At 43.2% G+C, this 23,205-nt stretch overlaps 1 protein-coding gene across 2 annotated transcripts in view; it reads left to right on the forward strand.

Moving 5' to 3' along the window:
• SETD1B (SET domain containing 1B, histone lysine methyltransferase) overlaps positions 1-18,950 on the forward strand; it is a 70,222-nt gene extending 51,272 nt beyond the window's left edge. For both annotated transcript variants that reach the window (XM_074972344.1, XM_074972345.1), the window contains exons 13-18: positions 895-2,451; positions 7,924-8,090; positions 9,595-9,726; positions 10,848-10,967; positions 12,983-13,120; positions 13,910-18,950. In XM_074972344.1, coding sequence (XP_074828445.1) covers positions 895-2,451; positions 7,924-8,090; positions 9,595-9,726; positions 10,848-10,967; positions 12,983-13,120; positions 13,910-14,083 — 2,288 coding nt within the window. In that variant the 3' untranslated portion in view covers positions 14,084-18,950. The remainder of the gene's footprint in view (positions 1-894; positions 2,452-7,923; positions 8,091-9,594; positions 9,727-10,847; positions 10,968-12,982; positions 13,121-13,909) is intronic.
• The last annotated feature ends 4,255 nt before the right edge of the window (positions 18,951-23,205 follow it).

Raw genomic sequence — 23,205 nt, forward strand, 5'->3', positions numbered from 1 at the left:
AAGGTTGCTCTGATGTAGGGAATCTTCATTAGAGGTGGCATATTAGAATGCAGGAGAAATCTATAGCATTAGCATTGGTGCTTCCTATCAAGACATCCCAATGCAATTGCTCAAGAGTGAAATGAGTCAGACCTCCCTGCAAAGGTCAGTAATCCTGGTTTCAGGTTTGCTGCTTAGCATAGATAGACCTGAGAGAACCCTCCAACTGGCCAGACATTTTCACACTCCTTCCTGTTTCCTCTTGAAAATGTTATTTCAAGCTGCCTCATAGATTGAGTGTTGGTTCCTTTTGGCCCTAAGCCCTACGGAGGTAAATAAAATATGAACAAATGAGAGTGTTACAGCTAGAGCAGCATATAAATTGCCTCAGTGATACCAACCGAGTGTATCCACATTTCATTACAGGGGTCTCCCATTTCTTCCATGTTATGTTCAAGAGCATTACGCTTCCCCCATGCTCCGTTGCCATTCTTGCTGGCCCTCCAGTTAATTTACTACCTCCTGCAAAAAAACAAAACTAAGGACAGCTCAAGGCTCTTACAGCCTACTTACTAACAGCCTTTCCCCAATAATTCACTCGTGTTTTTTATGGCTGTAAGAAGCCAGCCAAGGTTTTGGTAAGCAAAGCGCTTTGTAAGCTGGAAACCTTGGTTATAGCCTCTAGAGTAGCTAGTCCCCAGATAAATCATATGTTTTCTGGTGGTCCAGTAGGGATATCTGTGGTCGCTTCAGGGTCCTAATTAAGCTCCTCTCTATGCTTCCAAAATGGGAAGTGGCAGTTTTTTAAAGCCTCCCAGTGGATATGAGCTGGTTTTGTAATTGCAGCATCTTTAACGTGCGCACACTCGGAAATGATTAGCAACTGAATGGAGCTCATTCTGTTTTTCTCTCCAGTGGAAGAGTCCGAACTGGATATCGAGCTGGAACCTAAGGTATTAGAGGGTCCAAAGCCTGAATCTCAAGATGAAGAGAATCTCTGTCTCCCAGCACCAGTGGGGGTATTTGAAGAACCTCTACCCAGTAAGAGCCACTTCTTCAGTAAGTCTGATGATAGTGACTTAGAAACCCGAGTTACAGGAAAACTACTATCCGCAGCAGAGGAGGAGGAGAGACTGCCTTGGACTCCTGGACGGGACATGGTGGTCCATTCGGATTCTGATACTCCCATACTTCCAGCTCATAAGGTGCCACCCTCTACACTTCCCCTTCCAACAACGCCTAGTAAAGAGGAACCTTTACTCCCTCCAGAAAATTTCCCTGAACAGTTAACTGTGACCAAAACAGCTCTGGAAGAGGAGCTTCCTAGGACTCCAGGGCGGGATATTATGGCCAAGTCTTCACATGGCTTTGCAAAGTCACAGAGTACAGACACTATTCCAGCCACCCCTGGAAGTGATGCTCCCCTTACGGGAAGCAGCTTGACTTTAAGTTCCCCTCAAGTCCCAGGCAGCCCTTTTTCATATCCATCCCAATCTCCTGGGATTAATAGTGGCATTCCTCGGACTCCAGGGAGGGATTTTAATTTCACGCCTACTTTCCCAGAGCCTGGTGCAATCCTTCCTTGCCTTTTGTCTGGCAAGAAACCATCAGAAGATGAGCCAGAGGAGAAATGTTTTAAAGAACCTCTTAGTGCTTCCCGAACAGTCAGCATGAACAGTGTTCCCTCCCCAATTCCCTTTGCTAGCCCTCCAGAAACTGATTTCCACACAGACATAGATTTGCCACCTGACGAGCCAGTATCTGTAGCAGCCCTGCCATGTGTGCCAGTGGATAGAAAGACATCCATAGAGGAGAACAAGGTAGCCATGAAATCCGTTTTGCTCTCCCCAGAAGCACCTACTGTGTCTCTTCCTTTCCCTCTTCCTCCTACTCCTTCCTCTCTGCCCACCAAAAGGAAACCAGGCCGGCCGAAACGATCACCTCCTTCGGTCCTCTCGTTGGAAGCCTATCCCAGCAAAACTTCAGAACCTCCTCCTGTCCCAGTTGCCTTGACAGAAAGTGCTGTGAGCAAAGAGTTGTTGGGTGGGCATCCTGATGCTTTTTATGGACTGAAAGACCCTGAAGCGGTCACCCTAGACTTCAGGAATGACAGCTTCCACGAGAAGGTAACCCCGGAGGCCATAGCAGAGAAACTTCCGTTTAAGGAACTAGAGAATCAGTGGAATGAGGACTTCAAAGAAGAGGAGATTCACGTGAAACCTAAAAGACAGTGGCGGAGGCAGAAAAAGACACCTGAAGACATCCCAGTGATTCCTTCCCCTGAATATTCTCCACATCGGCCCCACTTTAGGCCCCGCTCCGAGTTTGAGGAGATGACCATTTTGTATGATATCTGGAATGGAGGAATAGATGAGGAAGATATCAAGTTCATGTGTATCACGTATGATCGCTTGTTACAGCAAGATAATGGTATGGACTGGCTCAACGATACCCTTTGGGTATACCATCCTTATATCCTTTCACATTGAGGTTCTGGATTGAACCTAAAGCATAGTGTTGTTTTGGAAGAGGCAGTATATTGGTTATGGTTTTAATCATAATTTTCCCCTCATAGGAATACGTATGGATGCAGTCAGTGGGATAAAATATCCCATCTCTTCTGATTCCATGTAATACATTGTTTCCTCTTCATTTAAAAATGTTAATGTGACTCAGAGTAACAAAAGGTAGGAAATTCAAGGTTTAGGCTGACACTGCATTTTTCATTCTTCGTTATTTTTCTCCATTCCAAAGGACATGACTTAAGGGCAGCTTGTTGGCTTAAACTTTTAATTTTCTGCCTTTTTATGGCTTGTGTAATAGCCTTAAATGCATTTTTTTAATTGTTAGAAAATATCCAAAAAGGAGACAAAATTAACTGCACCCACCACCCCTTTTAGTTTTTGGTATGAAGTCTTTACAAAATCCACTTTATTGAATATCATTTGTCTTCCTCATTTGAAAACTCATTTGCAAAAAATAAATGTTATAAGTTTTAAGTAATTGGCATCTACATTAATAGTACTTTACTTGCTAGGGAAGAGGCTAAGGAGAGGAGAACTGGACAGCTGAGGGTAGGAATAATGGTCCTGGAAAGGAAGGTTTTGTGAGTGAGTGAGTGAGTGTGTGTGTGTGTGTGTGTGTGTGTGTGTATGACGTATTTGGTAATTTGCATAATGGCAACATTTGAGATAAATTCCTTCCATTAACAAACGTTATTCTAACACAAGGGTGGGCAAACTTTTTGGCCTGAGGGCCACATCTTTGTATGGAAATTGTATGGTAGGCCATAAATGCTCACAAAATTGGAGGTTGGGGTCCGGGAGGGGGTGAGGGCTCTGGGGTGGGGCCAGAAATGTGGAGTTTAGGGTGCGGGAGGGGGCTCTGGGCTGGGCCAGAGGGTTGGGGTGAGGCCTCTGGGGTGGAGCTGGGGATGAGGGGTTGGGGTGCAGGAGGGGGCTCCGGGCTGGGATTGAGGGGTTTGGAGAGTGGGAGGGGGATCAGGGTTGGGGCAGGGGGTTGAGGTGCAGGAGGGGGTCAGGGGTGCAGGCTCCAGGCAGCACTTACCTCAAGCAGCTCCCAGAAGCAGTGGCATGTCCCCCCCTCTGGCTTCTACTCGGAGGCACAGCAAGGCGGCTCTGTGTGCTGCCCTGTCCGCAGGCGCCGCCCCTGCACCTCCCATTGGTCGCAGTTCCTGGCCAATGGGAGCTGTGGGGGCGGCGCTTGTGGTGGGGGTGGCGTGCAGAGCCCCTTGGCTGCCCCTATGCGTAGGAGCCGGAGGAGGGACATGCCGCTGCTTCTGGGAGCTGCGCGGAGCGGGGCAAGCCCATCAATTCACTGGCTGGAGCGGGGAAAACCCTAGACCCCGCTCCCTGGTGGGAGCTCAAGGGTTGGAATAAAACATCTGGAGGACTGGATGTGTCCCCCAGGCCGTAGTTTGCCCACCCCTGTTCTAACACCAACTCTTAAGGCCGCTGCCTAATCCAGTTAAAAACTTGATTTGTAACTTCCCATCACTGCATCCAATCCTACTTCATTATAAGGTGACTTTATAAAATTAACTCTACAGGGCTTGGATTTCTTATAACAAGGCATCAAATACAGGGTTGAAGGGCACTTTCAAGTCCATTTGTTTTTGCTAATTCCAGACCTTCTGCTTCAATCCTGTAATGTTAGAAAGAGGTCATATAAGTGTAGGGTAAATTCCTGGATAGAGCTAAAGGGTCGTGGGTTTCATGCACATGTTTATGGACATATGCTTCCAATCAGACAACAGAATTCTACTTCTACAGAGATTCCTTCTTCTAGAAGCACACATAGTCATGTGTATAACTGCTACAATCTAAATACAGTTGTATGTTACTGCTGCTTTTGAAGTACATTATAAATGTGTACCCATCGGGAGGATGCTTCATTTGGCTGATGGAGATTTTATAACAAGAAAAGTCATTTTCAAGGTTTATGAAGACCGTTATGTCTTGATAGGATACTGACAAGTTAAATTGTTTTGAAAAAAAACCTTACCTAGTGTAGTAACCCAAGCTGTAGATAGTAAATGAAATTTTTTTAATTTAATTTTTTTGTTTGTTTTTGCATTCTCAGCTTAGACAATTAAACTATGCTTGTTAGCTACACTTTTAGGACCAGTCAGTTTCATTTTTTCACTTTTTTTTTTTTTGCACTAACCCAGTCTGCAAATGCAGAAGAGAATTTTTGTTAAAAATAAAAAAACTGTTTCCATTACAATTTACAGGGGGGGAAATCATTCATATATGAAGCTGCTTAGACATAAAATAGTCATGTGTACAGTAACCTGTTTGCAATGGCTATTTCAAATACTTGCTAATCAGAACTGGGAGGGACCTCGAGAGGTCATCTAGTCCAGTCCCCTGCACTCATGACAGGACTAAGTATTATCTAGACCATTCCTGACAGGTATTTGTCTAACCTGCTCTTAAAAATCTCCAATGATGGAGATTCCACAACCTCCCTAGGCAATTTATTCCAGTGCTGAACCACCCTGACAGTTAAGAAGTTTTTTCTAATATCAACCTAAACCTCCCTTGTTGCAATTTAAACCCATTGCTTCTTGTCCTATCCTCAGAGGTTAAGAAGAACATTTTTTCTCCCTCCTTCTTGTAACAACCTTTTATGTAATTGAATACTGTTATCATGTCCCCTCTCGGTCTTCTCTTTTCCAGACTAAACAAGTCCAATTTTTTCAATCTTCTTCAAACTAGGTCATGTTTTTTAGACCTTTAATCATTTTTGTTGCTCTTCTCTGGACTTTCTCCAATTTGTCCACATATTTCCTGAAATGTGGCACCCAGAACTGGACACAATACTCCAGCTGAGGCCTAATCAGCGCAGAGTGAAGCGGAAGAATTATTTCTCGTTGTCTTGCTCACAACACTCCTGCTTCTACAGCCCAGAATGATGTTCACTTTTTTTTGCAACAGCGTTACACTGTTGACTCTCATTTAGCTTGTGGTCCACTATGACCCCCAGATTCCTTTCCGCAGTACTCCTTCCTAGGCAGTCATTTCCCGTTTTGTATGTGTGCAACTGATTGTTCCTTCCTAACTGGAGTACTTTGCATTTGTCCTTATTGAATTTCATCCTATTTACTTCAGCCCATTTCTCCAGTATGTGTAGATCATTTTGAATTATAATCCTATCCTGCAAAGCACTTGTAACCTCTCCCAGCTTGGTATCATCTGCAAACTTTATATATGTATCCTCTATATCATTATCTAAAATCATTGATGAAGATATTGAACATAACCAGTCCCAGAACTGATCCCTGCTGGACCCCACTCGTTATGCCCTTCCAGGATGACTGTGAACCACTGATAACTACTCTCGGGGAATGGTTTTCCAACCAGTTATGCACTCACCTTTTAGTAGCTCCATCTAGGTTGCATTTCCCTAGGTTGTTCATGAGATGGTCATGCGAGACAGTATCAAAAGCTTTACTAAAGTCAAGATATACTACGTCTACCACTTTCCCCCCATCCACAAGGCTTGTTACCCTCTCAAAGAAAGCTATCAGGTTGGTTTGACGTGATTTATTCTTGACAAATCCATGCAAACTGTTACTTATCATCTTATTATCTTCTAGATGTTTGCAAATTGATTACTTAATTATTTGCTCCATTATTTTTCCAGATACAGAAGTTAAGCTGACTGGTCTATAATTCCCCTAGTTGTCCTTATTTCCCTTTTTATAGATTGGCACTATATTTGCCCTTTTCCAGTCTTCTGGAATCTCTCCCATCTTCCATGACTTTTCTAAGATAATCACTAATGGTTCAGATATCTCCTCAGTCAGCTCCTTGAGTATTCTAGGATGCATTTCATCAGGCCTTGGTGACTTGAAGACATCTAACTTGTTGAAGTAATTTTTAACTTGTTCTTTCCCTATTTTATTATAGTGACAATAAATCCTTGTAGGCAAGGTTTACTGAACTGAAGAGCTTGTTTTAGGGCCATCTGGTGAAAATGAAGATTGGTGTCATAACTGTTTTAATAGTCTTTCAGTATGATGGGATATGATAATACTTGTCTTCCTGTATTACCTTGACCTAGGACCTCAAAGCACTTAACAAACACTCATGAATCCTTGCCATACCCTTGTATGGGGGGAAGAATCATTATCTTTGCAATTGTAGTAACTGTGGAAACTGAGGCACGGAGAAGTGAATTTTGTCACCCAAAGTCAGCTGGGTTTCGTGGCAGAGCAGAGAATATAATCTTTTGTTCCCATCCCCAGCTCCAACCACTGCATCGTGCTGTTTTCTATATAGGTCCGTATTAGGGAGAGGAAGGGGTGTGGGTGAACATTTAATATTACAATCAAACCAGTCCTAAGTTTTGCTTGGCCAATGAGGAGTTCAGAATGGGGTTTGGAATATCTGCCTGGACCTGATTCTGCTCCTGTGAAAGTCTGGGGAGCTGTGCTAAGGTTAATCAGGAGCTGGAATTGAGAGAGGGAATGTCTCCTTGCCCTCTCCATCACTATATCAAGTGATGAGTCTTTGCTGCCGTGATACGTTCGTGGTATCTTGACCACAGTCTGAGATGTTGCGAGGAAGTTCTAGAAACACTACAAGTGGGTGGAAAATGTCATTAAAAACATACAGAGCAAACTGCTTCACCAGTTTACTCGGGTGGCTGCGGTCTCTGTCCATGGTCACATACTTTGCAGAAGTCATCTCCCGAAGAGCTTTTTCTTGACAAATGAGCCCTTTCCTCTCTTCCATTTCATTATATTTCTTCATTATTCTTTGTTTTAATGTATTTTGCAGCCCCAGAGCATTATAGTGACAAATAAAGAAATGTCCATTTCTCAAGTAGGGATGTGGGGTTGCCCTAAAAACTGTTCAATTTTCTGAGCTCATGGAAGGTACCAGATTGTTGGCCCTGGAGGCTGAAGTTCTTTCAATAGCTATTGATCATGTACAGCATGGGGAACAGCAGTGCTAACTTGTCCCACTACCACTCTGCCCCATCCTTTACCTTGAGGGACCCAACTCTAGGGGTGAGCAATTAGTTTGGTCTTTGTTGCCCATACAGTCCCTGGCCTCTTTGTGGAGACTGTCAATTAGTGCCAATAGTGATGGTGTCCTTTGTCTACAGGGAAGTAGACTGAGACACCCCAACTCACTTGACATGGTCACCACGGAACCATTAGATGGAAACCACTTTCATTTGCTGAATCCTAAAACCTGCAAAAAAACCAAAACAAACCTTTCCAGTGTCCAGTTGCCTAACAGTTAGATTTTCACTTCTCTAATAGCTTGTTTTGGCAAACAGTCTTAATTTCCTTCTTTTTTTTAATAGCATTGAAATTGTCCACATGGCTGTAAGAATCAAATACCAAGGAGAGTGGTTTTTTTGTCTGATTTCCATGTATAGCTGGGTTTCTCCTTAACTTAGTTCCACCTACTAGCTTTTCTACCCCGAAGAAGAAGAAGCGGGATGATGGCATGCGGGAACATGTTACAGGTTGTGCACGAAGTGAAGGCTATTACAAAATTGATAAGAAGGACAAACTTAAATACCTCAACAACAGTCGTGCATTTGCAGAGGAGCCGCCAGCTGATACACAAGTAAGGAGACTCATATTGCTGACTGCTTCCTTGAGTTAATTGGATTTGTCTTGCAATGTGGTGTTAGTAACTCTCGTCTCTGAGATGGCATTAAGCCAGTGCCCCAGTGTGGCTTTCCCTGTTGGAAGTATTGCCTTTCAGATGAGAAATAAAACCGAGATCCTATTGAGTCAAGGTCATTAAAGGTCCCCGGCTATTTTCTGTAAGAGTGGGGGTGTCTTCCCCCTGTGTCCTGTACAGCATTCCAATATGGGGAAATGCATTCTGCCTACTTAAATGTCCCTGTTGGTAGAGCTATATATGGTGACCTCCTCTCCTAAACTGTTCTGCGTTGTCACTGGTGTTTTCTCAATGTCTGCTGTTTGCACCCCATTGCAGGGGCATTTCCACAGTGGCTGAAGAGAAGCGATCCTTATGTATATGTATAGTTTGTCATTCTGGAAGTACTTTGGAGATTGAGGAACCTGTTTTTCAATATAGATCTAAAATACTTTATTGGGGCTGCATATACCAAGGTATCATGTTGCAAAGCAAGGAGGTGTGATAGAATGATCAGAGGAATGGAAAGATTTGTATATGAAGAGAGACTGAAAACTCATAGACTCTAAGGTCAGAAAGGGACCATCATGATTACCTTTCCCACCCTCTGCTGTATAGACCCATAACCTCAGAAACTGCGACTGTTTAGTTAGAGGGGGGAGGTGATAGAGGTAATCAAATTAACCAGTGACATAGAGAAGGCAAATCAAGTGCTCCTATTTACCTTTCAAGGGGACGTTTCATGAAATTGAAAGTTATTGAATCTAAAACTGATCAAATGAAATATTCTTTTAAACAAAGCATAACTAACCTATTGAAGTAATTTCCAGGAGGTGTCAGTAAGGCCAAAAGTTTAGTGTAGTATTCAAGACAGGATTAGACTTTATTGATAATGAGAAACTCCACAATTATATTAGATAGGGGAAAAAAAATTGTTAGAAGGGCTATAAGACCTCATGCTACAAGGGATCAGCCAGCCACTGACTGACTAGGATTAGGAAGAAACTTACCTCTAAGATCAAGTTAGTCAGTATGTGTCCACTATGAAGATTTTGCACCTTCCTCTAAAGCATCTGGTAGTGGCCACTGACAGAGACCAAATACTTGGCTACATGGACCACTGACAACTGACCAGTTGATCAAGTCTTACAATTTCTGTGTTTTGTGGCAGTGTTGGAAGTAGAACCCAGGAGTCCAGACTCTCTGAAACCTGCCTTACCTAGTAGACCACACTGCAGATATACTGTAGGGAGGAGTTTTTCACTAGCCAGGGCAGACTGTGTTAACTAATCCAATAGTTTCCATGCTGATGCTGTGATAAGATATGTACTGGCTGTGTGAGGATGTGCATCAAACTCCTCACTGGCTCCGCTTTCATCTCTCACTTGTCTCTCGAAAATGTACAAATGGATTGCCCCAAATTTTTTTAAATTGCAACTCCTAAACTGTTCTTCCTTGTTTGCAGGGAATGAGCATCCCTGCCCAACCTCATGCTTCCACCCGGGCTGGCTCTGAGAGGAGGTCAGAGCAACGCAGGCTTCTCTCATCCTTCACTGGTAGCTGTGACAGCGACCTACTCAAGTTTAACCAACTCAAGGTAGGTCATGCAACCAGATTTTTATTCTGTGAATCGGAGAGCACAGGTCAGGTGCTGGTTAGGAATAAGCTACGGCAAGGCCAGCTAAAAGCCACAGAGCCATGACAAATCCTGTGAGTTATAAATCTCGCTATGATGCCATATATTTCCTTGTCACATTAAGTTGTGTATTACTCTGTAGCAGTATGTCTGGGAGCAAGAGCTACTTAGTACAATATGTCCAGTAGCTTCAACTGCATGATCAAGGGGGTTGATAATGGGACAAAGAGACTCATCTGTAAATTGTGGGTTCCAATCTAGTTCAGGTTAGTAGTAACCAGAAGTAGTTTTACCATCTGATGGCTGTGTAGCCTGTGTGAAATTAGATGGTGATCTCGGTCCGGTTCCTAGTGGACATGTATTCGCATCACAAAAACCTCCACATTTGGGCACCTTTGTTCATCATCTCACTGAAGGTTGGAGTGGGGTTTCCGGACTGAACTGTCTTCCCACCCCTTAGTTGTACTGTCTCTTCAGAACAGCAGGTAGTTTGAGGTACTTTGGCCTGGGGTATTGACTTTCGGGAGAACTAAATACACATAAAATTCCAAACAGTACAACCGCTAGATCTCTTTGATCTAATGTTCAAATACTTAAAGGGAATGGAAAGAAGCAAATCAGCGGGAAATCCATGGGGCAGAGGTCAGCATAGATACCCTGTGGGGTTTAACACATGATAGGCAGTGACAATAAAACAGGAAGCAGACAATCAATGAACAAATGGAGTTGAGCCCCAGACCAAAACTGTGCTTTAGACACTGGGCTGTATCTCCTTTGCCCTAAACGGGCCTGTTCTACCAACTTTCACAAAAACATGCAGCGAATCGGGGTAGGGCTGGGAGCAGACGACGTCTACTCAAGACAATGTCTTCCCTTCTTTAACCATGAGACTACACTCCCTTTCACAGCTAACGTGGAGGTAATTAATAGTCTGATTTAACTATAGAGTCAGGAGCCACATGCTGCAGTGTCACACTTGTGGCATGGAACACACTGCAAATGCTCTTTCTTGTGAGCTGTGTACTGTGCGGATTGCTGTTTCGTTTTTTGCTCATGATGGTTTGGGGTTGTTTTGTACACAGTTCCGGAAGAAAAAGCTAAAATTCTGCAAGAGTCACATTCATGACTGGGGCCTTTTTGCTATGGAGCCCATTGCAGCTGACGAGATGGTGATTGAATATGTGGGTCAGAACATCAGACAGGTAAGATGGATTTCCTCACAGGTGACCACAGGGCCTTTGCCATGGTTCAGTCATGAAGGGTGGAAGGCCACATGTGTCTGTCCTCCGTAGCATCGCTCTTCATACCTCCCTGGGTTTATTTATCTTCTCCATCCCGCTTGTGAATTCACAAACACTAAAGCTTCCTTGAAGCTTTCAGTACTGCACGATTGCATACATCTTGAGTGTTTCTTCTGGGTTTTTTTGTGCATGGCTCAGTTCTCTTGCTCTGTTTCCTCCTGCCTGCCCCCTGCTCTCTGGAAACCCAGAGAGTAACATATGCAAGGCAAAGTCATTGTGCAGAATCCTATTGATGATGATATGTCACATCTGTGTGGAAATGAGGATAAGATAAAAGACTCCAATTTATGATTTTTGACAGGACAAGTTTAAAATACTTCTGTTCACATGATGGACTGGCTGGTCCCTTTAATGCTAAGTGGTGAAGCCTCGGCGTGCATTTAAAAAAAAAACAAACGGTTGTTTAGAATCCCCGATCAATGTAGGCTGGAGCAGGATTTCTCGAAACAGGATTAAATCCAGGCATATTCTCAGAATTTTTGTCTTTTTTTTTTTTTTATAGAGTGCCATAAATTTACACAGCCCTTTAGCTACCCATTCACTGCTCTGGATGAACATACAATCTGTAAGGCAAACAAAACACAGACATGAAGAAGCTGTGCTATAGATAAGGTTGAGAGTCACCTACTTTTTGAAAGATGATTATTGTAAGGGCTCTAAAATCCAAATTTGGGGTCATTTGAGCAGTTGGGTTCCTGAGATACAACTCTCCCCACCCCATAAAACATCAGCTGTTTACAAAAAAATCACATGATTCTTCTAAAATTTTGTTGCCCACATCTGGGGCTCAAACTAATGCTCTGATCTTCCCCAAAATGATATGATCCCATGGGGTTGATCTCCGCTTGTACACTGGGGAAGCAATACTGAATAAATTATTGAGGGTAAAGTTTGGAACTCCAGGTCAGCACAAGGTAACCTGATGTGTCTAAAACAGTTAAACTGCACGTGTAGCAAGACTAGGGCTCTGTTGAAGCCATAGAGCGTGCAGGCAGCTCAAGGTGACACACTGTACTCATTGAGCCTCAACTGCATCGATGCACTGTGAGTTCAAGCCCTACCCCTGGCAGATTTCAGAGATGGGTGTTGTTCACAGTAGCTGTTCTCTGCCTGTATCGTGCAGGGGCTCTTTCTGGAAATTTTGCCGTGACCAAATTTCTGGTTTAAGAGCATAATTTTAAAGTTCTCTAAAATCCACATGCAGAGTCCGATTGTACTTTAGAAGTATTGTCAAGGGAGAAATTGAGCGGGATGTGATGAAAGGAATCCAAGTGACTGGGACATGCGTTCTTTATACACATTCCTCCTTACATGAGCTAGGCAGAGCATTTTCAGAGTCTTACAATCTTTTTCAGTGCAGAGCTAGGGGCTCTGCCAAATGTTGTCCTCAGTGTAGGTTTCAGTTGTGTATGGATTTAAAACAGGGGTTCTTAAACTGGGGTTGGAACCCCTGAGGGCGTCACAAGATGATTACATGGGGGGTCATGAGCGGTCAGCCTTCACCCCAAACCCCACTTTGCCTCCAGCATTTATAATGGTGTTAAATATATAAAAAGTGTTTTTAATTTATAAGGGGGGCCGCACTCAGAGGCTTGCTGTGTGAAAGGGGTCACCAGTACAAAAGTTTGAGAATCACTGATTTAAACTGTAAAGCAGGCTTTTCTAAAGTCCAAGGGAATTAGGTGCTGAATCCCATTTCAAATGCAGTGCCTAATCTTTGAAAATCCCATCCTAAATGCTTGTCCTTTGAATTCTAAGTCTATCTTCTCTTGAATAATTTGGGGGCGTGAATATCTTTTAAAATCCTGAATGGCAGTTTTGGTTTGTGCCTTTTAAATTAACTGCATGTAAATCCCATGTACTTTACTGCCCGTCTCTATGGCACACGTTGACTCGACAATTGGTTTGCCCGGTAGGTCATTGCAGACATGCGAGAGAAGCGATACGAGGATGAAGGCATTGGGAGCAGTTACATGTTCAGGGTCGACCATGACACCATCATTGATGCAACAAAATGTGGAAACTTTGCCAGGTTCATTAATCATAGCTGCAATGTAAGTATCGCTTCGCTTATGCTTCCAAGTTGGCCTTTACTTACAGATAAACCAGCCAGACACTCAGTTATACCCTGAGGTGGTGATGTTTAATAGGAACTGAAATCAACATATTGATAAGCTGATGTGGGTCAAGACTCGTATAAAGAACTGGTATGAGGGGACTGGAAGATGTAAGTTACAACAATTTAGAATCCACTCTGAATTTGGCCCCAGAAATCCGACTGTATCTAAGGATCCTGGAGAGACACTATTGTACGGTGTTTAGGGAAAGTGTATTTAAAACAAAACATAGCCCTAACACTGGTATGGGAACAGTCTCCAAATGGTGTTCATGTAGGACCAGGGTTGTCTGTCTCCTCCAGGCGGGGGCTCTGCCTTCGCCTGTGTTCTGTACAGTACTGGGCAGACTGTGTGCACTCAATAAGTAGTAATAATGTGGGTGTCTGAATCATTACCGCCTCCCACCTCCCATTACCAAAGCCTGTAGGCGTCGTTCATGCTGATTGAACAAACTGTCACGATCTGTACCTTAGAAAAAGGATATGAAGGCTGAACTTTGTTTTTTGTCTTAATTCCGCCAATAAATCTTCCCATTCCCATAAGGAATTGAGTATGGCAGGGAAAAAAAGTGAAAAAAAGCCCCACACTCCAGCCCCAGGAAAAGGACCTGTGCCCCTCTGTAAAAATAATTGCAACATTTCAGCTGATTTAAATAACTGCTAAAGAAGCCAGCACATCTAAAACTTTCAGAAAATTAACCCCTTTCCCAATTTGTCACCCTTGCAGCCAAATTGTTACGCTAAAGTCGTCACCGTGGAGTCTCAGAAGAAGATAGTCATCTACTCGAAGCAGCACATCAGCGTGAATGAGGAAATTACCTATGACTACAAGTTTCCGATCGAGGATGTAAAGATCCCGTGTCTGTGCGGCTCTGAGAACTGCAGGGGGACCCTGAACTAATCCCGAGGCTTCTCGTCACACTTGCACCTTCGGCCATGTCAGAACCGCAGTAACCAGGTGTGGTTGCACTTTGCCAAAAAAAAAGAGAGAGAGAGAGAGAGAAGAAAACCAAGCAAGTTTCGCACTTCTGTCAGGATCACAAGTGAAAGCAAAAAGCGCACATGCATAACTAGGACTGTTCATGTTTCAGGTGCTCTTCCTCGTCAGATCCAACACACACAAAAGGTGATTACCACTTTGTGGCGTAGTATATCCAAACACTAGCTTCTCTCTGTTCAGTCTCTATTTTATTGCTCATCGTACGATAATGGTACCGTTGTTGTTGTTGTTGTTGTTTTTGTTGTAAACCTTTGTCTTTCTATAAATGCTGCTACCTTTTTTTCTCATCAGTTTGTTGTTTGAAAAAGACATTCAACGTTTAAATGTGAAGCAGAGACTGAAAATGTCATAAAGGTTTGTTGGGAGCTTGATTGGCTGAAATTGCACAGACTTTTCAGAGTAAGCTGTAAATAAATGTATGGTTGATGTTACAGAGCAAGCCAGAGGCTTGGATGCAAGAGTGTGAGTGTGTATGTGTATGCTTGGGTGTGTCTCAAGTGAGACTATAAATGAACTGTCCTGCCTTTTCCTTAGAGATGGGCCTGATCAATTCCTCTGACCCAAACATCCTGGAATGCTGGGGAACATTCAGCTCTGTAATGGGCCTGAATGTAACGCCTTAGGCTCACCTCTAATTTTCACATGCCATGCTGGTATTTTGGGGGGATCAATAGCTCTGTTACCATACAGGAAAAATATTTAATACCACAATCTGTATAATTAATAAGTTTAATCAGTTACTTAGTCCTTACTCGCGAAAGGTGGCTTGAGATATGGCCTTTTCTGTATCTACATTTCTGGTGGATCTGTTCCTCTTTCATTCAAAATACTGAGGCTGAAATTAAATGATCAGTACAGTCATTGTTTATGCTGTAGAAATCTTACTGTCTTTTAGGCATACACTACCAGAACAATCCATGGAAGATGGCACTGAGATTTCTTTCCCTATAAGAAACCAACTGCTGGGTTTCTTTTGTTGTTTATTTCCAACTTTGCCTCTTGACACGCACCCTTTTTTCCCCCCCTTCCACGACTTTTCATTCAGACTGTTTGCTCTGCACTTGTATGGGCGAGATTCTTGTTCTACTGCTGAAGGGCTATATTCTGCCACTCTCACTCACACTGAGCAGTACCTGAAATTAGTCCCATTCATTTCAATAGGACTAATTATGGAGTAAGGCACTGCTCTAAGTGCATGAGGGTATCAGAGTCTGTCCCAAACTGTACAGTATGAAAATTGGGTTTTAAAAAAGTTTAACTTCCAAATAAAAACATTTATTTTCCTTTTAGAAAATATTTGATCACTGTAAGTGTACGTTGTAATGAAATCCTCAGTTTTGTACTAGGGTTCCATTTCAAATGAGCCAGAATCCCATGCAAGTATTTCTTTTGATCTGAAATATTATTTGGCCACTTGAAGGTAAGCAGATCAGTCTTTCAAACCGTATTCTATTCCTCCTGCTTACAAGTGGAACTTAGTTGTATTAAGCCATTTAAAAAAAAAAAAAACACTTTGTAGAGGGAAAATCTTACTGTTATCACAGTAACTAAAAATCTTTTCCCTTTAGAGTAAATTGGACAACTGAGTTCCATACTCTCTTCTGTCTAGTGACGATTACTGCCTGATCATGCTTCAGTGATCAGAAGTTGGAATCTTAGAAATGAGTTTTTTAGAAGTTATTTATACTGCATATGTATTTGCCAGGACTGTATTACAGTATGTAATATGGGGTAGACTTCTATATTTCATTTCTGTTTCAAGCAAAAGGCCTAGAGGACCTGGACTGATACAAGCTGCCTTAATATTATTTGCATTTCTAGCTGAGGATAGTTACAGTGTCCCTGAGATTGGACATGCAATAGTCTCTCCTTTTATTTATTTTGTTTTTGTTTTGTTGGTCCCCCCCACCCCAGTAAATGCTTTCTGAAAATCTCCTCAACAGTGGGTATTTGTGACCCAAAGACATACATTTATTAGAAGCACAAGTGGTTTCTGTCTTTGAGAGCTGGTTATAACTACAGCTGCATTGGGAGCGTTTTGAAATTAAGCCAACTGCTCCTTTATTTGTTTTAATATGATTCTTCCTTTCATACTGTCTCTCCAGTTGGCATGTCTAAGGCTTTGGGGACTGTACTAAAGCCTTGTGTTTCAGAACTAAAGTTCTAAACCATATTAATTTCTCTGCCTTCTTCCTTTCCATCCCTTCAAACTTCTGTATCAACGCTGGTTTCTTACAAATACATGGTCCAGTCTACATGTACAATATGTTTCCTATGATACTGATGACCCCAGTGGATTGTGAGGGATGATAGGGTGGCCACATGCAATTGCCTTTGTCTTTATTATGGAGAAGCAGCCTATAGAGACTCTGGCCAAGATTAAAAAAATGAGACTAATATTAGTTTCCTAGGGTGAAATTTTCAGAAGTGCCGAAGTACCATTAGCTTCTAAGTCACTCTGGCACTTTTGGAAATGTTATCCCTATTTAGGCTCTTATATAACTACCCTGACTTTTCCAAAGTGTTCAGCAGCCAGCTGCTTCCATGGGAGCAGCTGAGTGCTCAGCACTTTTGAAAAAACAGGTTACGTATTTCAGAGTCTAAATATGAGCTTAGAAGCCTGACTTCATGCTTCTTTTTGTGTGTGTGTGTGTGTGTTTGTTTCCCTTCAGAATCTGGGCTTGCAGGGCCCAGTATGCAGAGTTTCCATCTTGAATTGAGCAGCCTCTGAGTGGGCCAGGATGGAGTATTTGATGGTGGGACTTGTAGTCTCCAAAGGATGTCTCAGCTGACATTAAATGAGTGGCAGCAATGGCCTCCATTTTATGCATACTCGTTTTGGCCGCCTCATTCCTGGCAAGTCACCCACGTGGTCTTGGTTGGGCAATGTCTGGGCACTCTGCAGATACAAATACGTATGTGGGCCGCTGTACCAGTTACACATTCATGACTCTTCCTAGTTATGAAGGCTGGTACCCTACAAACCTGAGATTGATGAGCAAAATGGAGGGACCATAGTGTATGATATATAGACATCAGCCCAAGGCTGGCAGAGCCTTATGCTGTGCTAAATTGGGTGTTGCCATAGCCATTAAAAGCTGATTGTAATGTGGGAAGTTTTCAAGGGGGGGAGAACTACTAAAATCAAATCTTGCCAGGCATTCTTTTTTGGAGGGGTATTTACAGACGTATTTTTCTTCATTGAAGACCATATCCTTAATTCTGCTTAGGCTTACATTAACAACAAACAAAGAGATTGAATGTGTTCACTGTTAAATTTTATCCCCTGAAACTGAATCACTTTAATGTGTCTGCTACGTGAAACAATCCCAGAAAATAACACAAAAGTTGTGGAAATGTAGTTGCAAGTTCTATTGTCCCCAAGCACGAATGAGCTGGCTTTAATTATGTTTGTAAATGCCTTAGAAATTGGCATACATAGTAAGTGCCCTCTCTGCTTGAAAAACCTGCATGTCCTGCCTGCCCTGTTCATTTATCTGTCAGTTTCACACCAATATTTTCCAATTCCAGAACTATGTTGGGTCCCATAAGTAATCTGTAACTATCAAGGGGTGGGAAGGGGCTCATCTTGCAGATATTTATATTGTACAGAACATCTTATTTCTACCAGATAAACATTTTTAAACTCTGACAATGTAGACAGTAGATTCAGTTCTGGTTTTTGTGACCTTTTTCAGGGATCATTTCAGTGCATTTCTATATAAAATAAAAATTTAAGGAAAAAAGGATTTTGAAGTTTAAAAAAATGCATCTTCTGTACATAGGCAAACTTAAGAATCTTCTCTTCAGACACTGTTTCTTGTAGAAACATGTTGAATTTTTTTGCTGATTTCTTTGTACTTCAAGAGCATGTAAATAATTTATTAAAAGTGGCTATTGTAATTTGGAGTTCTTTTTAAAAAGAAGATTCCAGCTCTAACTCGTGTCAGGATGACGGGGGAGGGAGAAGGAATGCTTATAGAAAAGGAGCTGGTGGCATTTACAGCTTGTGTCAAGCTTTGTATAATGTAAATTCTGTATAAATATTTTTTTTGGTCAAATAAATAGACGAAATTAGAAGCATTAAGAAACTGAAGACAAAAGAATGCCAAGTGGAGGCTTTGTTTTTGTTTTTCTTTGCCAGTCTGAAACCTAATGTGCAAAATCTATTTATTTCAAGCGAGGAAATATGTACAGTCTATTAATAGACAACCTAAAATATATTTAAGCAAATCTGCATCTGGATTTTTTCAATTTAATGTGTTTTTTTTATAAATTTCCTCTTTAATTGCAATTGTAATATTTGTACAAGTGAAAAGAAACACATTGTAAAGGACACTCTAATCCAATCGGCAGTTTTAAAAACAAAACCTAAAAAGCTGCCCTCATTCCTTGCTGTTTCATGGGTTCTGTAAACAGGTTGTTTTAATTCACAGTGTGAAGGTTAAGGGCCTCCTTTAAAAGGAGGCAGGTAAAATGGTTTGCAATAAATGAAAATTCTGCTTTTTTTTTTTTTTTTTTTAAGTTCTCTTTAAAAAAATCTCTGCTTTGAAGATTTAGGATTTCTGCTTTCGCTTTTGTTAAGCAAATTTATAAATTTAGGGATGTTTTGTGCATATAGATTCTGTCATCAGTATGTATCTTGTTTTGAAGAAAGTGTTTTGTTGTGGATGTGTCATGCTGTATATATTTGTTCATATTTTTGTGAATTGAATACTATGTACCATTGTATTATAGTAACTTTTATAAAGCAAACCGTAAATATACTGACTTTTCTTACAGAAAAAAACACTATGTTGTGCTTATTATTCTATTACAGTAGCATCTAGAGGCCTCTGAGATTGGGGACCCCATTGTGCTAGGCCTTGTATGGACGCACAATAAGAGACTGTCCCTATCCTGAAGAGGTACATTTTATTAACATACCCATGTGAACCTCATTGCAGGATCAGGGCCTACAAACATAGAGCCCGATTCTTTCACACTTTGTCACGTGAGTAACCCCGTTGACTTCAGTGTGACTGTTTGCATGGGTAAGGATCACTTACTTGAATAAGAGTTGTGGGATTGGGCTCATACTTTGCACAGCTATAGCTCTTCTTATCTCAGGATCCCAAAACGCACTAATTGGAACATCGATTCAGAGATTTTAAGGGACCATTATGATCATCTAGCCTGCATACGTTTCAACATCCCATAGAGATACTGTTGGAGGCTTAGTTTGTATTATCGGTCTGTGACTCTTTATGCCGTAAGGTTGGCAGGGAGCTAAGAGCTTTTAGTTTGGGTGTTTTTTTTTTAAATTGTGCTAAATCTGTAATGAACTTGGTCTACTTTTTACAGTAGAGGGAAACAGATACAAAATTAAGAGTCTTGCCCAAGGTCACTGCCATGGGATGTATGTACCCCATGTTAGCCCAGCAAGCGAAGGGTTAATACAAGCCCTGCCAGCTACTGCTGATTGGCAGTCTAGCAGCAGCTGGGAGGATAAAAGGGCTGGGAAGCAAAAGGGAGGGGCTGCTACAGAGTAAGTGAGAAGGGAACTCCAGTCAGTGGACTGCTAGAGAGCCACTAGGGACAACACCCAGCAAGGGGCAAACAAACCCACAGAGGGAAGAGCCTGCAGAGGCCCGAGGGAAGGTAGGAAGGAGCTCCGGGCATTGTCCAGGTCAGCACCCCTGACTCTCCTTATGTAGCTTGAGGGCCCGGAGCTGGAACCCAATGGAGTGGGCAGGCCTGGGATCCCCTACCAGCCCCCTGGGGGTTTCCAGATTCCTGGACCCCAGGGGTAGACTGACAGCTCCACTGAGCTGAGGGAACCAGAGCCATGCACCCCCTGCCCCCGTTTGGCCACAGGGGCCACCGCCTCAGCCCTACATCAAGAAAGTGGCAGACCTGAAGATAAAACCCTGGACTCCTTTACTCTCAGCCCCTTGTTTGGCCATTAAAGCACCATCCCCTCTATTCATTATTTGCAGTATTGTGGCAGTGCCCCAAATGTGCTAGGCTTCTGTCTGTAGGAAGAGACGGTCCCTGCCTCAGAGAACTTACAATTGAAACAGATGAAAAAACAAGCCCAGTGTGGCAGAAAAGGAGGCCATGAACTAGGGTTTGCAGTAGCAAATTTCATCACTTGGGTGAGATGCCGTTTGTATTTACACCTCCCGCCCCACGTTCTGCAGGTGATGAGAATGGCCTGGATTTTCAAAAGCTCCTATGGGAGAAACTGGGAGCTTAAGTGGCCAAAAAGGTTTTTCTAAGGTTCCTAGGGCTGCACAAGACCATTTCAGAAGCAGCCTGATGCTTGGGCCCAAGGGCCGAATTGGACCTAAGGGAGTGGTTCTGGGGGGGGGGGGGTTAACTTGATGGGCTTGTGGATTTGCAAAGTTGTGCGAAGTCGTCCCTCCCCCGGTGATGTGCTTCTGAGATAGTCGTAGGGAGGCACAACGTGACATCTGTCTGCCCATCGTCTGTGTTCCCCTTGGGGTCCGTGTTCTCCTGCACATGCTCCACTCTCCATAACTACCAAGTTGTGTGCCGCTCCCTGGGTGACCTTTCTCAATCACTAGTTGCTCCTCATTCTAAGCAATTGGGGCAGGGAGGAAGGTACGAATCTCCCCAGACCAGTGGCAGAGGGAGGCAGGACCCTATCTCCACACAACCACCTCTCACTTTCCCACCCTGGATCCAATGCTTGCCCTGCTCCAACTGCTTTGGGTCCCCTCAGAATTCTGCCTCAGTGAGGAAGGGCTGGCCTAGCCTGTCCCAGCCCGCCCCAAGGTATATTTGCAGGGAAAGGAGTGGGCTTTTTCCATTCCTCCCCTACCCCTTCTTGTAGAAAAATGCGTTGTCCTAGCCTGTTGGCCCTCCTCTCCAGCCGCTCCCCACAGCACACACGCCCTCCTGAGAGGGGAAGGGCAGGAGGCTCTGCTAGAGCTGCCCTCTGACTGGGGTGAGGGGGAAAAGAAGTGCAAGACACTTCCCTTAAAGGTAAAGTGGGGGGAGGGGACAGTGACTGATACAGGAGAGAGAGAGCCACAAGAAATTGGACAGGAGATGCAAAAAAAGGGGAGGACTCCCCCCCCCCATGGTTGGGAAGAGAAGCAGTTCCCCCAGGCAGTCAATTATCTAACCGCCAGTCAATTGAGATCTGCCCCCCCCGCCGCCCCCAAGTCTCTAATAACCTCCCTCTTTGCCCCTCAGGCCACTTGTTTTTCATCTGCCCATTCACCCCCTTTGGTGGGTCGCTTTCCCTCCCTGCCTCCTTCCAGGTGTCTCCGTCCTCCTGTTCTCAGCTATTTATGCAAACCTTTTTTTTTTTTTTTTTTTTTTTGGCAAATCCTGCAGTTTGGGGCTAAATGCTGGGAATTTGGGAGCTGCAGGTTCTTGTTGACAATGGTGACAGAAGTGCGTGCGTACTTGGTTCCAGTTCCAACTAACCTCTCTCTTGCCCACCAGGGGCCTGAGCCTGGAATCCTCTCCAGTGACTCTTCCTGGCCAATTCTCTGGTGCCAGCCCACAGGGCAGGAAGAACACGTCTCCCCCGTGTCAATGCTCCTTTTGCGGGTTGTTGTGGGGGAAGGTAGAGCCAAACGTAACACATTATGTGGGCAGTGGGGACTGACTGGGGGAAAGCAGTGACAGAACTGTGGCCACATCGTATAATGATCCATTTTATTTCCAGGTCAGGTGCTCGCAGATGGAATTGGTTGGCATTTGTGTTGTTGTAACAATATGGTCTCCTGTCCCTTGAGTTTCTTCCACCAATGCTATGGCACCAATTCTCTGCTGGCATAGATGGACACAACACCACTGAACTCAATAGAGTTCTGTCAGTTGACGGCAGGGCTGAATTTGGCCCCCTCTGTCATGAGATGTTGGGCAATGTAAACGGAGACTGTCCCAGTTATGTGACACTGACAATGGTTTAAGCATCTCTGCTAAAAGCAATCTTAGGAACTGGTGTATAGTATAAATAGTCAGTGATGTTTTCTTCCTCTTCGTGAGAACCTGGTGCCCCTCTTAGGCTATCTGCCTCTTCCTGTAACCCATGGTTTAAGGATGGGATCGCCAAGCATGGGAGGGAGGGTGTCTCCTGACCAGATTTTTTTTCCTGCAGAGAAAAAACACCCATAGTCATGACTCTGACTCTGTTCTTGGTTCTGCCTGGTTTGCCGGGGCCTGGCATCACAACCCACATGGTAACATTTTCAAAAGCGATAGGTACTTGGGAGCCTATTGAAAGTCAATGGGATGTCAGTTTCTCAGGTACTTGGCACTTTTGAAAATTTTACCCAGGGTTGGGCTCTCTCCCCTAAGGCTGCTTTTAAGTCTTTCAGACCAAGAGTCAGCAGAGCCAAGTTTATTCTGGGATGTTTTATTTTTTGATGTTTCTTTAGCAAACAGATGGGCTTTGTTCTGCTCTTTTGGCCATGTGTGTATATCGCCATCTGGGTGCCACTACTCTGGTAGAAGTCTGCATCAGTGGCAGGCCTCTGTCTCTCATCAGTATTTCTTTGCATGTGTGTTGCGGAGGCTTAGAAGCTGGGGACACTAACTGCAAAGCTGGTTACAGGGATCCACTTTTATGAGCATGACGTTTAATTGCAGCCAGGGGCTGATTGAGAGACCCAGGAGAAAAGGCAATCAGTCCCATTCCCTAGCTCTTATCCCGATCAGAAGATTGACACTTCAAAGAATATTTCTGCCACAAAGGCTGAGTTAAGTTTTGCACTTAAAGCAGGGATTCAACCCCTTTATAATGTATGGACAATACGTTGCATCCTCCCCAAAGTTACCACACGTACCCTTTGAGTACAGAACACATTTTCTGAGAATGTACATGTTAATTAGCTTAGGAATTAAAATTAATTAGACAATAACTACATTAAAGTGGAGTTAAGGTTGAGAGCATATATTGGCAGTTTAGGTTAAACCACATTACAGGGACGTTGTAATAATCCCAAAACCAAGTGTTAGAAACCCAGGAAATTCACAGGTAAGATTAAATTTAAAAGAAATCC

This window comes from Natator depressus, chromosome 15 (assembly GCF_965152275.1).
Source record: "Natator depressus isolate rNatDep1 chromosome 15, rNatDep2.hap1, whole genome shotgun sequence".
Taxonomy (NCBI): Eukaryota; Metazoa; Chordata; order Testudines; family Cheloniidae; genus Natator; species Natator depressus.